The sequence below is a fragment of the Rattus norvegicus genome, chromosome 14 (assembly GCF_021556685.1).
Source record: "Rattus norvegicus strain SHRSP/BbbUtx chromosome 14, alternate assembly SHRSP_T2T, whole genome shotgun sequence".
Classification (NCBI taxonomy): Eukaryota; Metazoa; Chordata; class Mammalia; order Rodentia; family Muridae; genus Rattus; species Rattus norvegicus.
The window spans coordinates 32598289-32615445 of NC_141547.1; the positions used below are offsets into that span (position 1 = coordinate 32598289).

General features: G+C 44.0%; 1 protein-coding gene across 1 annotated transcript in view; it reads left to right on the forward strand.

Annotated features, from left to right (window-relative positions):
• The window catches only part of Kdr (kinase insert domain receptor), a 43167-nt gene that overhangs the window by 14643 nt on the left and 11367 nt on the right, over positions 1 to 17157 (forward strand). Inside the window, 14 exon segments of the mRNA NM_013062.2 lie at positions 451 to 607; positions 1473 to 1584; positions 2444 to 2552; positions 3365 to 3706; positions 5675 to 5821; positions 6383 to 6514; positions 9129 to 9235; positions 9665 to 9800; positions 10154 to 10258; positions 11439 to 11552; positions 12025 to 12113; positions 12689 to 12842; positions 14625 to 14722; positions 16949 to 17071. Coding sequence (NP_037194.2) covers positions 451 to 607; positions 1473 to 1584; positions 2444 to 2552; positions 3365 to 3706; positions 5675 to 5821; positions 6383 to 6514; positions 9129 to 9235; positions 9665 to 9800; positions 10154 to 10258; positions 11439 to 11552; positions 12025 to 12113; positions 12689 to 12842; positions 14625 to 14722; positions 16949 to 17071 — 1925 coding nt within the window.

The window sequence follows — 17157 nt, forward strand, 5'->3', positions numbered from 1 at the left end:
CCTTTGGGCAAATTTTTTAATATTTGCCCCATTTCTTTTCATGTGTAAAGTGAGAGCCATATCCATGATTATGAGGGCTGAAAGTCAATGTGAAGCACCTCAACAAGGCTTGGTGCACAATAAATGTCTTTGCTGAGTTATTCCAACTGCTTTCTCTCTGTAGCCTCTCACCCCATTCTTGCTAGACTAGAGGATGTGGAGAACAATATCTTTCATGTAAGAGTAAGAGAGTGTGGCATGGGAGTGCATAGCTGAAGTCACTCAGCTTATCAGGTTTTAGTGTTATGAGAGAATAAGAATTCAGGTCTTCTGTCTCCAAGTCTAGATGTCCTTTGGGAAAACAAGCAGAGGTCAAATCATATGAGTACACAAGGCAGATCTGGTTGCTGAAATCCCCTCTTTGTTCTCAAAGCAATTGGGAAGTTCACAGGTCGCCTTTTCTATCTCCAGTTCCACCCCAGATCGGTGAGAAAGCCTTGATCTCTCCTATGGATTCCTACCAGTATGGCACCATGCAGACGCTGACATGCACAGTCTATGCCAACCCTCCCCTGCACCACATCCAATGGTACTGGCAGCTAGAAGAAGCATGCTCCTACAGGCCCAGGTGAGTGGGACCATGTGCTCTGTTCACTTGCTATCATGCATCCCTTCCTGCCAAGCTATGCCACGGTTCCACCTAAATCTGCAAGGCTATGTCCAAGGAAGTTACTTTCAATGGTACTTAGACTCACCTCCCACATCCCACTATGTGAGTCAGCTCTTTCTCCTTAGTTATCCCTGATGGATACCTCTCCAAACGGATACCATTTGCTGCGTTTGCTAGTTGCCAATCTTTGGATCTTCTTCTGTCTGTGGACTGGAGAGGACCACCCTGCTCCTCCTTATCTCTGGGAAGGTTCAACTCTCAGAGGAAGTGCTGGTGGATGGGAGGCAATGATAAACGTAGCCCAGGCCTCAAGAGTCTCGGGCCCAGCTTATCAAGGTCTACCACAAGTGCAGACATCCTTAGGGAAAACAACAGCCACCACCTTCAACCTACCACCCCAAGCATTCCACTTCCTGTTGTTGTTTTTGAAATAGCAAACCCTAGTTTCTTCCTCAGCTGCTGACCATTTCCTAAACAAAAGTCACCAGTCATTCCCAGAGAGATGACTTTAAGAAGCCCCAATGGCTTCCAAGTTTCCTTACCTTCCTTTGAACTAAGTGAGCTTGAATTGTCTTGTCGATGCAATTTATGAATGGAGACTTGTTCCCAGAATAGCTGCTTCCCTTCTGTATTCTCGGGCAGCTACCTTGGACCTTTGCACTGTTGTTGGCATCTATTTTTAATTGGCGCCAAGTTCTGCGAAGTGTTAGCCTGTGTTGAGAGTTATCACTAAGAACGTGATAACCATAGGCTGACCTTTTCTGGTGCTACTGAACAAAAGAGAAGTCAAATCATGACATGCTGTGCTTTCTCCCTCTTACAGCCAAACAAACCCATATACTTGTAAAGAATGGAGACACGTGAAGGATTTCCAGGGGGGAAATAAGATCGAAGTCACCAAAAACCAATATGCCCTAATTGAAGGAAAAAACAAAGTGAGCTTGAACTTTGATTTTGAATCTCTCTTTTTCTAATTCTTGAATCTGAGTAGAAGGTGGTACAATAACATGCAAAGGTATATTGGAGGTTAATAATCAAATAGTCTGTATTATGTCATCCATAACAGCCTAGGTATAGAGTCAACCTAGGTAGATAAAGAAAGCATGAGTTTTACACACATACGCACACATGCACACACACACACACACACACACACACACACACACACACACACACACACTCCTTCAATCTTAAATAGCAACAAATTTATGCCATTTGCAGAAAGTTGAGATCATCACATTAAGCGAAATAAGTTAGACTTAGAAATACAAATATGATTTTCTTTTATATGAGTCAGGATAAAAAAAGATATGAAGGTAGAGAAGACAGACTGATTGGGAGTGAATATAATCTAAGTATATTATATACATGTATAAAATGTCATAATAAATCTTGCTGTTTTGTACAATTAATATCTACTAATTTAAAAGGAGAAGGGAAAAACCCGTAGTACCCATAGCTTACTAGCAGTTTATGGAAGAGAAACAAAGCACATAATGCCACTCAGTGTAAGCACCTGTTGAAAAGTAATTCTGATTCTATACACATAAAAAATGAAAAGTGTGAATTATGTCCATGAGAGTGCATCCTTGAGGATTTCTGAGGCACTTTTGTATCCCGTGTATTACTGCCTGGTTAGAGCTGCTTACCTTTGAGGGTGGGCAGTGTGTACCATGAATGGCAAGGGCAGTCCTTAGCAGCTGTGGAGGGCTGATGGATAGACTGTCTCAGTGTGTATGTGTGTGTATATGTTCAGCCTGTATTGTTCATGACTTTGGTCTTGTATGTTCACAGACTGTAAGTACTCTGGTCATCCAGGCTGCCAACGTGTCCGCATTATACAAATGTGAAGCCATCAACAAAGCAGGACGAGGAGAGAGGGTCATCTCCTTCCATGTGATCAGTGAGTAGACCTCTTTGGAGAGTGGGGTGGGGGGAACCCTCAGGAAGTGGGTGCTAATAAGCTGTGAGGTTGTCTGTTGTCTTTGGGATTTGTGTGAGAGGTGGGCTGTGTAGATAGGACTCAAGGTAACAAGCTAGAGCTGCTCACATAGCCCCTGGGCTTGTGAGAGAGTTAATGTGCCATCCCTGGCCAGAGATGGTTTCCACTTGTGCTTTAAGCCTCAAGATCCATGTTGTGTGTAACTTGTCTTGCTCACCAGTTAGTGGGATTCTTGACTTCCTAGGGTTTATGAAGTTATCTGTGGGTCTGTGATAGAACAGCACCGGGTCTGGGGCTTCTGGGAGTATGGGAATGATGTGAAATCACTGGCCCTCTGCCTTCCAACACTCTGGAGTTTGTTCCTGCAGCCTAGTTTTACGGGTAAACTTGAGGTGATTGTACTGGTTCAGACATTTTGGCCTGAGCTAATTACTTGTAATAAATGTGGTTTTCATGTCATGTATTAATAAGAAGACATTGTTAAAGATTCCGTGTGATGATTAAATGCCCTACTTTGGACTTTTTGCTTTGCTTTGTTTCAACTTGGAAACCATATCCAGAACTCAAAGTAGAATGCAGTAAATACTTGGCGAAAATTAATTTCACATTTTCAAATAATACGGTTTGTGGAATGAATTGTCTAGTCTGGCTCTGTCTTTGCAGTAATGGCTGGGGACTGTAAGAGCAGTCTCAGTTCGTCACAGCAGGAAGAAGACAATGGTGTCATGTTCCAAACTAAATCACAATCTTCTAACTATGGCTTTAAATTCCAGGGGGTCCTGAAATTACTGTCCAGCCTGCTACCCAGCCAACCGAGCAGGAGAGTGTGTCTCTATTGTGCACTGCAGATAGAAACACGTTTGAGAACCTCACGTGGTACAAGCTTGGCTCACAGGCAACATCGGTCCACATGGGCGAATCACTCACACCAGTTTGCAAGAACTTGGACGCTCTTTGGAAACTGAATGGCACCGTGTTTTCTAACAGCACAAACGACATCTTGATTGTGGCATTCCAGAATGCCTCCCTGCAGGACCAAGGCAACTATGTCTGCTCTGCTCAAGACAAGAAGACCAAGAAAAGACATTGCCTAGTCAAGCAGCTCGTCATCCTAGGTATGGAGGGACCCCTGGTTGATGGGGTTGCAATGCCTTAAATGCAGTGTGTTTGAGTGCTGTGTGAATAGTACAGGCCTCTGGGAGCTTTTGTAGTAGGCAGGTGTACTCCTGGAGGCAGAAACAAGCTAACCCTGGTGAGGTGATGATATCACTACCAGTATCTGCAAGGGATTAGCCTGAACCAAAGAACTTCCTGTGGCATCTTTGAGCATCCAATGATTAAAGTTAACACATTTGTCTAACACTATTAGCAAAGAGAGGGCCAGAAGCTCAAAGTGATGACCTAGAAGGAGAGGATGAGACCATAGGAAAATACTGGGTGGTTATACCATTGTGGGGCCTCCAATTCTGGAGGACAGAAAATTCTGTCTCTGCTGTAATTTTAGTCCTAGAACACTCTAGCACACACTAGGTTAAACAGTGTGATGAGGGTCTGAGTTTAAGATCTAGAAGATTCCATGAAGGGTGCCATACTCATTGCCTGTGCTTCTATGGTATCCGATGGGGTCCTTGGTAGGTGAAGTTCAGTGAGGTAAGCTTGTGATTAAAAAATAAAAAACTCTTGCATTCCCATGGGGATGCTCTCCATATCTTGTCTACCTTGTACTTTGGACCAAAGGTAGGCATTCTTCTCCTCTGTCTCTAAGGCGATCTGGTGAGATTAGGGAATGTCTCTTTGTGCTTTTTCCTTTTGTTTCCTCCTTTGTTGTATTCTCTGAGGATCTTGTGATATGCATCTTCTCTGTTTTATAGTGTAAGGAAGGGAAACTTATCTAAACCAACATTTTATATGAATATCATTTTTTAAGAGGTTCAGCTTATCTGAAGGAGTGTCTCAAGATAGACACTAATACAAGATTGTATTAAAAACTTGGGCACAGAAGGAACAATGTTTCTGAGTCAAGTCATTCCCAAGACCCTAGAAGTCACACCACATACAGGACCAGTTTTATTCGGTGAGCATCAGTAGCTGGTCCAGATGAGGGGAGAGTTTAGAGAGAAGATTGAAGGAGGCTCCTGGCTTAGCCCTGACCAGGAAGTTTACCATCACCATCAGTGGATATGCTTCTATAAGGAAGCCTATGTTGTTTTTGAAAATCTGTTCTTGGAAAATGACCAGAGCCAAGTATGTTTGTTTAAACTCTGACAAAGTGCACAGTAGAAATGACCATGCACTGCTAAGCATTAAAGGGGGTTCTTTCAATGTGATTCTTTTGGACACCCATCAATGTTTCCACTGCAGTCGATTTTCAGGACAGTAAAGCTCAGGTTTGCTGTACATGCAAACACATGCCCTTGATTTTTCATAGGCTGTTATTGTTTGGATTGTTTGTGTTTTAGTGGAAACTATACTGTATGTTTAGGCCCATCAGATTCTATTATGTCAACCATTTACTTAGTTATAGGGATGTGGGTAAAATGCTTAAACCCCTGCACTGCAATCACATCCCATAATAATAAGGCTAATGGCTTGGCTCTCATTATATGTGACTGGGAGTAAATATTAGAAATGATATAAAGGTATCCAACATTATGTAAGTCACTCCTTACAAAATTGCGCTGAGGTTTTGCCTTTCCTAAGGGAAAACATGAATTTTCCTCTTAGTGGCTACAACTTTAAGAGAAGGCTTAGGGAAAGCCTTGTGAGATTGGAGGGGAAGGAAACCCTCAAACTTGAAAAAACAATCCCCAAAGAGTCCCAAGTATTGTGTGATTTGCAAGTGGGGTGGCTAATGTGAATATTTAAAGGCTTCAGTGTCTGTCTGAAATGTCCTTTCTTATTTTGTTTGACCAACAGGATTGCTGTTGTCATGTTCTGTATAGCTTTGGCTCACTTTATTAATGGGCTACTTCTTATGAAGTTTACTGTGTTTAATAGTCCCAGGACATGAAAACTGTTCTAACAGTTGAGACCATGGGCTCTACAGTTTTCTCTCTCCATTTTTTTTGTGTGTGTGTGCACAGAGCGCATGGCACCCATGATCACTGGAAATCTGGAGAATCAGACAACAACCATTGGTGAGACCATCGAAGTTGTTTGTCCAACATCTGGAAACCCTACCCCCCTCATTACATGGTTCAAAGACAATGAGACCCTTGTAGAAGATTCAGGTGAGTGAGAACTTGTCTATTTCTTTGGTTGTAGGATTATTTTTTTTCAAGGATGCTACGTAGGACTGCTATGGCTTCTTGGTTTGTTTCAAAGTAGACAGACAGCTGTATTTAGGGGACTGGGAAAACAGCTCAGTGAAATGCTTGCTACACAAGCCCTAGGATGGCATTCTCATCTCTGGAACCCATGTAGAAAGCTAGACTCAGCATCCTTCTGTAATCTCAGTACTAAGGGGCAGGGTAGGGGAGTGGGAAGACAAATGTGTCCTTGGAGCTCATTTGTCAGTCTAGCCAGATCCTCAAGCCCAGATTCAGAGAGAGACCCTTTCTCAAAAGAATAATGAGGAAAGCGATAGTGAAGATACCTCACAGCAGCTAATTTGAGTCCTGTTGAGTTTGCATGGAGATCCCATGGGAGAGCAGTCGGTAGTCAACCCTGGGCACCTCTTTAGAGTTAAGAGAATGGTCTGAGATGAAGAGCCCCAACTATTTTTTTAAATGCCCTGGACAAAGCACAAATCACCCCATCAGAAGTAAAGCAGAGTTTCCTTCTTCCTTTAGGCATTGTACTAAAAGACGGGAACCGGAACCTAACTATCCGAAGGGTGAGGAAGGAAGACGGGGGCCTCTACACCTGCCAGGCCTGCAATGTCCTTGGCTGTGCAAGAGCAGAGACACTCTTCATAATAGAAGGTCGGTGTGATGTCATAGGCTCCTCAGGTGGTTTTGGCAATTAGGTCGTATTGTACATAGCCTCAGCTACTAGGATGCCATATGGGTGACTCATGGGGACGCTCATAGTGGTTATAAGTGTCTCATATCTAAAATTTTAATTTAAGCGTCACGCAAGAATACAAAGGCTGAAGGTAATTTTACATAATATTTTCAGGGCATCTACCTTATTTGACTGGAATCTGTCACATGAAATAAGGGGTGGGTGCTCAGAAAGTTTCAGATCTTATTAGTCGATGAGTTCTGAGCTAGGGTTTCCTCCACTTGTTCTTCATAACCTGTCTTCAATGGGCATGCGTCCTTTTAACCGGAGAGCAAAATCAGCGTGCGCTTCAGGCTGTACCATATTTCCTGTCCACGTAGTTCTTGCTGTGAGAAAGCTGTTATCCACGAGTGATAAATATCCCTCCTGTTCCCGGTCCTCACTTTGTTTGAATGGTTAACTTACTGAACTGACACTTCAATATCTACTTGGGGGAAAATAGATTTGGTGTTGGACATTGCTATTTCATTAGTGGCAAGGGTCAAGTGTTCAGGATTTTCCCCAGAGCAATGACAAGATTCACTCATAAACAACAGTTGATTAATAGGTGATTGCTTTTATGATGTGGGAAACTGGGGGTTATAATTGAAATGTGAAAGGAAACTTCTTTCCCTCTACTGTGTGTGTGCGTGTGTGTGTGTGTGTGTGTGTGTGTGTGTGTGTGTAGGATTGACGTGAAGTCCAGCATTTGCTTTTCAGTCAGTATTCTGTGACAGAACATTTCATCTTAAGAAGAGTGTTCTTGGGTCTTGTTTTGTAACCCAGGAAGGGAACAATGTAACTCTGTTGTGTGAGTGAAGGAGTGGTGTGCGAGGGGATGACTGAGGGTAGTTGGAGAGGTAGGTTTGGCAGAATTCTAACAGCTCAAAGTCTAGATCTTGCTCCATACAATCTGTCAAACTCATGTTGTTGGACACTGCATCAAGGCTTCAAGAGCCACTAGCATGCTCTCAAATCTGTAGGATGGTTAGGACTCCATAAACTACAACTGCAAATGAGGTCGCCAAAGGGCATGGTAGTTCTGTCACTACCAAAGTGTTCATGGCTTAGCGCCAATCCCGGGGAGGATACACCCGCCAGTTCTCTCTGGTACTCTGCCTCTACCCACTAGCCATCTGCATTAGGTTACCATGTCTAAGAGGGCACAGTAATATAGATATTATGGAGACTTACCTGGAGACAGGAGGCAGGGAGAGGGGGGTAGACATGGACTGCTTCTCCCGAAGTCCAGCTCTCAGTTGTTAATATGAGAATATTTATTTTTTGTTTTTTTTTTTTCCCGGAGCTGGGGACCTAACCCAGGGCCTTGCGCTTGCTAGGCAAGTGCTCTACCACTGAGCTAAATCCCCAGACAGTTGAATCTTTGACCTTTCTTCTGTCGCTTGCATGAGTAGGCTTTTAAACCTTTACGTACAGATAGAACCATAACTTCTCGAGAACATCAGCAAAACCAAATCAGATGTGCTCAGAGCTCATCTCCCAACTGGTAACTCTTACTTGGTCAACTAATTAATTGCTTGTCTTCTGACTTCTGGGCCATCCCCCCCCCCCAGCTTGAAGCTCATTTTGACTCACGCTGCACAGTGTGAGTGGAGAGACCGAGACCCCAAGTGATAATTATTGTATCTTAGTCACATGGTGCTAATCATTTGGTGCTGAGCGCTTTCTGCCTGAATCTCTCCACTTGGAATGTGTTCTGGAGAGGAGCCCACAGTCTTAATTGCCTAGCCTTTCCCTTGCTCCTTCCATACATAGTGCCTCTCTCTCGGCTCTCTCTCTCTCTCTCTCTCTCTCTCTTTCCCTCCCTCCCTCTCTCCCTCCCTCCCCCTCCCCCGTATTCTTCCCTTCCCCATCTTCCTTTCTCCCTCTCTTTCTCCTCTTTCAGGCTTCTGCCACACAGGGATAGGATGGAGTTTTGGGCAGCTCAATTTGGACAGATCCAGTATAACCCTTGAATAGCCCACCAACTTCCTGTGTGTCACAGACAAGTAGCTTAATCTTTCAAATCTTATTTTTTTTTTCATCTGAAAACTGAAGGTTACTGAAAAAGTAAAGAAGGGCAATGTATTTAAAGTGACAGTGCAAAGTAGGTGTGTGGTCCCAAGTAGCTGTCTGGACAGAGAACTGTACTTATCTCCTGTGTAGCTTTCTAAACAATCAATTTTCCCATGCCTCACAAGAGAAGACATTGACCAATAGCACAAAACCAGACTGTAGTACCCACACAAAGAAGTACAGTTTTTTTCCCAAAGAGTTCTCTTACCAAACACATCCTATATGTATCTGTTAAGACACGCATCTGTAGTTCATTGAGAATTTTATCGTTGGTGTTATCATGAGCAGTATGCTTCTGCTGTACTTTAAAAGTGCGGTGAACTCTATCCAGCTTAAGGAGCTTGTAGCTATGGGTCTCTAGGAATCTCGAAAGTGGGTGACCTGAGGCCTGTCTCTCCTCCCTTCATGTCATCCTTCGTCACCTTCTACCACAGGCTATGGGTTTCCAGCTGTTGATCACGCAAACGTGTCTTCCAGGTGCCCAGGAAAAGACCAACTTGGAAGTCATTATTCTCGTCGGCACTGCAGTGATCGCCATGTTCTTCTGGCTACTTCTTGTCATTGTTCTACGGACCGTTAAGCGGGTAACAACATAATTTCCCCTCCTGTCCCTTGTATGTTGGTTTTTGTGATTAATGGAACCTGACTGGGCTTCTTTCAGTGGCTTCTTCCCATTGTTATTGGCTCAATGGGCACATTTTTACCTCAATACAATAACATTCTTGTCCATTTTCTTTGGGCGGACTGTGGGCATTAATTGATGGGAGCCACCAGAGGGGTAAAAGGTTCCGACTGTCCACTGTAATTAAGATTTAGAAACCTTATTCTGAACTCATTTTGGCAACTGATGTGGCACTAAAAGCAGGATTATAATAGGAACGCTCTCAAACTCCATGAGTTTCATTGGAAAATGAGATTATCATGAATGAGGCCCTTATTAACAACAATATGTATACAAAACAACAACCAAACAAGAGGCTGTGTGTGTGACTGGAAGAATTTATGCTTTCCAGGCCAATGAAGGGGAACTGAAGACAGGCTACTTGTCCATTGTCATGGATCCAGATGAACTGCCCTTGGATGAGCGCTGTGAACGCTTGCCTTATGATGCCAGCAAGTGGGAGTTCCCCAGGGACCGGCTGAAACTAGGTGAGTTGTCAACTGGTATTAACTTGATAATTGGTTTTACCGGCCCATCTAACTCTGTGTTAAGACAATGACGGGTCTAGTCTATTTAGATGATGCATTCGGATTCAGAAATATTAATTTTTTCTCTTGACTTTGGGTAATCATCCATTTAGCTTTCTAGTAGTAAGGAGCCTGTGCAACCATCCAAAGCAGGGCATTTTTGGAAAGCAAAAGGAAGAGGCCAGAACAAAGGAGTAAAGTGGCCCGTGGGTCTAAATGGGACACACCATCGTCTTCACCAATTGGAATCTTCATATGCCTTCTGACACTGTGACAATCAAAGTATTTTGTAATTCCACTGTCATTGGTTCTAGGAAAACCTCTTGGCCGTGGTGCCTTTGGCCAAGTGATTGAGGCAGATGCCTTTGGAATCGACAAGACAGCGACTTGCAAAACAGTGGCTGTCAAGATGTTGAAAGGTAAAAAAGAAAATGACATCGTTATGTGTCTCTCTCTGTTTTGTCCTTCGTTAAACATAAGTGGGCTGTCTGCATAGGTAGGCTTTGAGCCGCTGGCTAATATAGCCTTTGCACAAATTGAAAACAGTTTTCTCCTTTGGAGACTTGTGACCTCAAAACAAGGGCTAACTTGCACAACTCTATTTAGTGATCCCAGTTACAGAGGGGGGCGGGCACTATCTGGTTCTAATAACTTATTCCTCGGTGTATTATTATGTGAGCTGATAATAAATGCTTCAGAAATTAGGAGGAGTTTGCTATCAATAAAAGTAGCAGAATGCAAAACCAGCGCGTTCTCTAGAATTAGAATATGCCAACAGACTTCATTTATGAAGATCCTTGGCAAGGTCAGAGTGGCTATGCAAAGAGAAAGGGATGTGGGTGTTCTTTTAGAAATCAGCATTTTTTCATAGTAATGAAGCCATAGTCTTGACATTCTGACAAGGAAAGGCAATGTAAATCTCCTCCACTATGCCTGCTTCTGTAGAGAGAGAATCTGCTGCTCTCACTCTTGGCCAGTAAGTCTTGTGCCTTTCAAAAGCTCTGCAGGAGAGAGAGAGAGGGAGAGAGAGAGAGAGAGAGAGAGAGAGAGAGAGAGAGAGAGAGAGAGAGAGAGAGAGAGAATATATTCATGCCACAGTGTGTATGCAGAATTTAGAGGATAGCCTGCAGGAGTCTGTTCTCTCCTTCCACCATGTGGGTCCCAGGGTTTGAACCCAGCTGTTAGGCTTGATGGCACCTTTACCCACCCGGCCAACTCAGTGGTCCCTAGATCTGAGAATATTTAATGTCTGGGATTGCTTTCCTATGAGGAAGCATTGAAATAATCAGGCCTTATACAGCCTACTAAACTGGAAACAGAGTCTTGTAGAGAAAGACTCTGGGTGTGAACCCTTTGCAGATGCTCATAACTTTACAATAGCTTCTCCTTGGAGTCCTTTAAACACCAGTCATTCAGGGTTTGCTTCCAGTAAAGTTTCGATCTCCAATTAGAAATCAGTTTTCCCTTTGACTTTTCAAGACACATGGTTGCCCTCCTACTATTACTGATATAGGGAAACTGGGTCACACACTTAAATGCAGCCATTATTCCTTGGCAATGGGCACACTAAGAGTTCTCATCTGTATTCTGGATTTGTAGAGGGAGCAACACACAGCGAGCACCGAGCCCTCATGTCCGAACTCAAGATCCTCATCCACATTGGCCACCATCTCAATGTGGTGAACCTGCTGGGTGCCTGCACGAAGCCCGGAGGTGAGTAACTGCTCAGGCTCTGCTTGCCTCAGGCTCTGCTATCGTCTGAAGGAAGCAGTGATTTGTAGACTCCGGAAGGTACTGTATCTCATGGAAATCTGGTGAGCACTGTAATCAAATGAGTCTACAGCGCCCTTTGAGTTAAAGAATGGTCTCATCATGGAGATGTGGTTTGCTACTTGTATAGTAAGCGTTAGATTAGAAAAATGAGCATCCCCAAACCTTAAAAGGAGAGACTCTCAAGCCCCACAGCCATCTTGTCTGATTGCTGCTGTTTTGATTACACGTACAGAATTGTCCTTTTTGAAAAGGTTCAATAGGAGGGGGTTGGTGTTGTATGATTTCTACAGCCCTGTTCTAATGAAAGGTTATAGGTAGCCTTCTTCTAGGGCCATTTTGGGCTTGTCAGTAGGCAGAGCACGTAGTGAGGACTTCGTGATTTTCCTTTCTCAACACGCTCCGTCATTTGCAGGGCCTCTCATGGTGATTGTAGAATTCTGCAAGTTTGGAAACCTATCAACTTACTTACGGGGCAAGAGAAATGAATTCGTGCCCTATAAGGTAGGCTGTCTTCTGCCTGTGCTTTGGTCCTGTTGTAAATTAGAGAAAAACTCAGAGTGGTTATGAGTGTGTCTTTCGTTAAAATTCTTTGCATATTTCATAGGTTGTCTTAACTTCCTCTGTTATCTTCTAGGGGCTGTATGCTTCTAATAGTTTATTTATTGGGACTTCTACTATTTTATTTTTAGGACTTTAATCTCTTGACCTGTATGATAGTGCTAGATTTAATTAAGGAAGGGATGGAGCACTGGCTTTGGATTACAGTGTCTCCTCAGCCCCGCAGCCATATTTGGCTCTCTGGAGGGTACATCCCTCTGTAAAGAGGACACAAATGGCTGTGTGTCTGAATATTCCTGGACAAGAAGTAGCCACACTGGATGCTGAAGAAGGTGCTCGGCATTATAGAAGGAACGGTGTTAAAACTTCCTTCCCTGCCCCCACCCAATTCAACTCAGAGACTGTAGACTCCTGGAGTTGCCTTGTTGGTTTTCAATAACTTTAATTGTTTGTAACCTTGCAAAGCACTAGAGACCAATTTTGTATTCGAGGAATTTGCATATTTCCATCTTTTCCAGAGCAAAGGGGCACGCTTCCGCTCTGGGAAAGACTATGTTGGGGAGCTCTCCGTAGACCTGAAGCGGCGCTTGGACAGCATCACCAGCAGTCAGAGCTCTGCCAGCTCAGGTTTTGTGGAGGAGAAATCCCTCAGTGACGTAGAGGAAGAAGAAGGTACCTGCTTCCCTGCTGCCCATGCCTAACACACGATCTTGTAGGAAGCGGTGATGCTGAGCTATTCAGAAATGGGGGAAAGCGTCCTGTGTGAAAGAAATCCACATTCCTATGTAGTTAGTGTCCAGGCAAGCTTAACTAAAGAATGAAGTCCCTAAATAGACAGTGAACTCCATTGGGAGGCAAAGCTGGGTTATCCTGAGGAGCCTAGGTAACTTGAGGGTCTAACCTGTTTCTAGTAAACAAACCAATACTCCGGTCCAATACTGGATCAGAATGTAATGGCAGCAGAGAGAGGTTCAATGTTCTGGAAGGGGAAGAGGGTTTTCCAGTGCTTGGTTAGCCTTGGTTGCCATAAGTGGTTCAGTTCTCTCTACCAGACCTTCTCCAAGATGGGTAAAGACGTACCCCTTGTTTTCTCTACACTCTAGCTGGCTTCTCACAGTGTCCCTTCCAACCCTGCTTCAGACTTGTCCCCCCGGTTGTTGCGTTCCCAGTGATGTTTTAGTGCTACTGATGGGTGGAGCTGGACCTCCGCCCGCATCACCTCCAGTCAGCTCTAGGACACACCCACTGTATGTCTGCTTTATTCAGAAGGAGCAGGCCCAACTGTATTGACAAAGAGATGCCTGGTGCCTGGTGCTCTTGGGAGTGTGACGAAGCACCCCCATTTCTGTTTCCTCTGTCACAAGCCTACTGATAGAACTTAATCTAACATTTTTTAGAAGCTACGTAGGCAGCTGGTGGCTAGGGCTGGGGCTAGAGGGGCATGGGGAAGTTGTTTAGCCCTTATGTCATGGAGTCTATAACCGAGTGGGTCGTATACCCTCTTACTCACAAATGGTAACCCAAGTGAGCTGGAAACCTAAGGAAATGAAAGGGGCTGAGATATAAATGGCTTGGAATTACAGGCCTGGGCCTTGCCTCCATTTCTTTTTCTGGAAAATAAAAAGGCTTTCACTGTTCCTCAGGAGCCCTCTAACCTTCAGGGAAGGAAGAAGTCTCAGCCTTATTAATACTAATAAGGCTGTTATGACAATTAAGTTTGTGTTTACTCTGGTCTTGTGTCCAGGAAGGAGACAGTAAGCCTTATCTCATCTGGCCTAAGTTAAGAGATAATTTCAAAATATCCAGGAGTGCCTTGGTGTTTATTTGTATCAGTTGACTGTAATAAATACTACCTACCAACTTATGTAAATTCATCTTTCATGTCTGCTGTCACTTGCTCCTCTCCTTGGAGGAAAGCCTCTTGGACAGGCCAAATTTCTCGGGTTACCACAGGTCTAAGTTTGAAAGCAAGAGAAAGAAGTTTCTTTCTGGTCTTTTTAGTTTTCTGTTGTAGACTGTACTTTGAACTTTGGTCTTTGTTCCAGGACAAAGCCTGGAGAGAAAAGATTTGATGACCCTGAATGGTGTTGTTTTATTTTTAGAGCTCTTAATATGAGCTATTGTTTCCCTTCTGGGTTCATGGGAAAGTAGCAAGAGCAGCTTGAGATGGCAGACCTTAAAATGTCCTTTTCCTCTCCCTGCTGTCTGCACTGACTTCACCGCCACTCTACCTTCTGGGTTTAGTTGGCTCCATTTGACTAAAATGGAGATGGCATTATTTTCCTCAAGGAGTCTGATGGAGGCTAATAATTTTGGGTTTAGTGAATGGGCAGGCACTCTGCTTCCTCAAATTGACCCTCAGGTCTCAAATAGATCATTGTAGCTGACTTAGAAGCAGAGCTTCTGAAGGGTGGGAGCACTCACTCATCTCTGACCTCCCGCCTCTTCTCACAGCTTCTGAAGAACTCTACAAGGACTTCCTGACCTTGGAGCATCTCATCTGTTACAGCTTCCAAGTGGCTAAGGGCATGGAGTTCTTGGCATCAAGGAAGGTATGATAGGTCAGGGGGAAGGAAGCCTTTTCTTCAGATCACAAGCTTAGAAGTCAGGGATCCCTTTGTTTGGTTTAGAAAGTCATGTACCACTTTTAGGAGTCTTTAAAGGGTTCCACTGGGGGAGATTCTGTTTCTGATAATAAAAGATGGCTAGGGGTTTCATGAAATTAATTCATATAATGAATACTCATTGACCAACCACTAAGCACTGGGTAGACTTCTAAGAGCCTCATGGTGAACCAAGCAAGACAGCTCTGCTTCTTCATGGTGTTTACAGCTCTGGTGGCCAATGAAACATCCAATACCCAAGTAACAGCTGTGGAAGGTTAAATGGGTAGATGTTGTGGGATAAAGGAAAGCAGGAATGGCTTGCAGAATATATGAAAATGGCGTGTTTGTGTGTGCCCTTGCTAACATGTGTGTACTTCAATGTTAAACAAGGTAGATGAGAAGACTTTACTAAAGATGTGACATTTGAGCAAGAACCGAGGAGAGGGACGGGAGGGGTCTCGTAGATGTCTTGGTGTGAGGGATCTTGGTGTGGTAGATCTTAGTGTAAGGGATCTTGGTGTGGTGGATCTTGGTGTGGTGGATCTATTTTTAATTTGTTTTACATTCATCTCCATCCATCAAAAAGTTACTTGTTATTTGTGTAATTAGAAGGCAGGAAGGCCCTGCTTCAGATGAGGACGATTAAAACAGCTAAAATTAGAAAGTAGGCCAAACAAAGGCTGAGGTGGGACGTGACAAGTGACAAACATTGTTGTAAACACCACCGCAGTGGGAGTAGGTGGGTGGAAGTCCTTGGTGACCTTGGGAAGGTGGGGGCTATGCAGTAGGAAAGGTTCACATATATTTAGGAGAAGCTCTCTGTTGATGAAATGTCTTTGCTGCCGGTTCCTGAGGGAACAGAAGACTTTAATAGTTCTTTTGTTTTCTTTATCATTGTAAAGTCCCTTGCCCCTCTCCTCTCTGAAGTTTAGAGTTTCTCACAAGCTTCCAGAACCTTGGGCTCTTAGGCTCTTGGGTTCTGCTGACTATTTCTTGTATGTTTATTTCCCAAGGAAAAGGGAGACCCAAGACCTACAGGATCTTCCCAAAGAGAAGGGCCTTGAGTCTCTTTCAAAGATTGTTATTTTTGTAAATGCCAAAGCGCATTCCTGAGCCAAGTAGTTCCTTTTGGCGACAGAAAGGGGGAATTGATATTGTGATTGGAGAGGATGGAGTCAGAGTCCTTTCTTTCTCTCATACCCACCATGTGATCTTTTTGAATACTACCTGGTTGTCTGTCTGGATAAGAACGATCCTTGGTAGAAAGCAAGTGCCATCTGGTTTGTGGCCTTTCCAGTTTTACTGACTCACACAAGACAATGCCATCCTGAATATTCTAGTGTGAGGGAGAATGCTGCCCGGACCTGGGGTGCCAGATAGGGCAGAGGCAATGATTACCAGCTTCTGTGGTCACTCCCGTGCTGACCAGGAACTTTTCATGTAGCCTTTTATTTGTGTCTAAAGCACAGTTGGGGATCACATTCCCTCTCAGGTGGCTCTTGGGCACTTGGCTGAGGGCTGTGACCATAGAGACATAGATGCTTAGTGGTTGAACATCAGATCAAGTTAGAGGACAGAAAGGAGAGACCACCAGAGGAACTGAGAATCCAGAGGTTTAGAACTAAGCTCTAGCATGAATCTATTCCACCTGTGTTGGCTACCTTTGCCTGGGTTCGTCTTCACCGTAATATCAAACACTTTGGAAGCAGGATGAGTACCACTGGGTATTGCCTCCAGATCCAGTCCGGCTTCCATACCAAATGGGAGAGAAGGCTAACAAAGCACGCTACACCAATGAGAACCCTTGCTTCTGATTTCTACACACCCACTGAAGACCCGCCTATTCTAGGATCTCCTAAGTATAACCCAGTTTTAGTCACAGAGGGTACAAGCCAAAGGACGTGTGGATGTGATCGGAGACACATTTTTTTAATTGTGTCCATCGTCAGACTTTTAACTCCAGAGCCCGGGACTGTTTATGGAATAAGCAGATGTGTGTATCAATGAAACACACAGGCCCTTTTCCTGACGCGTTGGTATAAAACACAACCCTAGTCATTGCTAATCATTTGGTTCTCCGATGTGGGATTTTTTTTTTAAGCGTGAGGTCACAGCAGATGTGAAAGAGATTAGCTGTGTAGAGACTTAACACACGTACCGTTCTTTTCACAGTGTATCCACAGGGACCTGGCAGCACGAAACATTCTCCTATCGGAGAAGAACGTGGTTAAGATCTGTGACTTTGGCTTGGCCCGGGACATTTATAAAGACCCAGATTACGTCAGAAAAGGAGATGTAGGTATCTAAAGGGAAACTTTGTGTCTATTCAGGTGTGCAATTCCAACTTTGTGGATTTGTGTTCAGAAGCGAGGGGAGTGTTT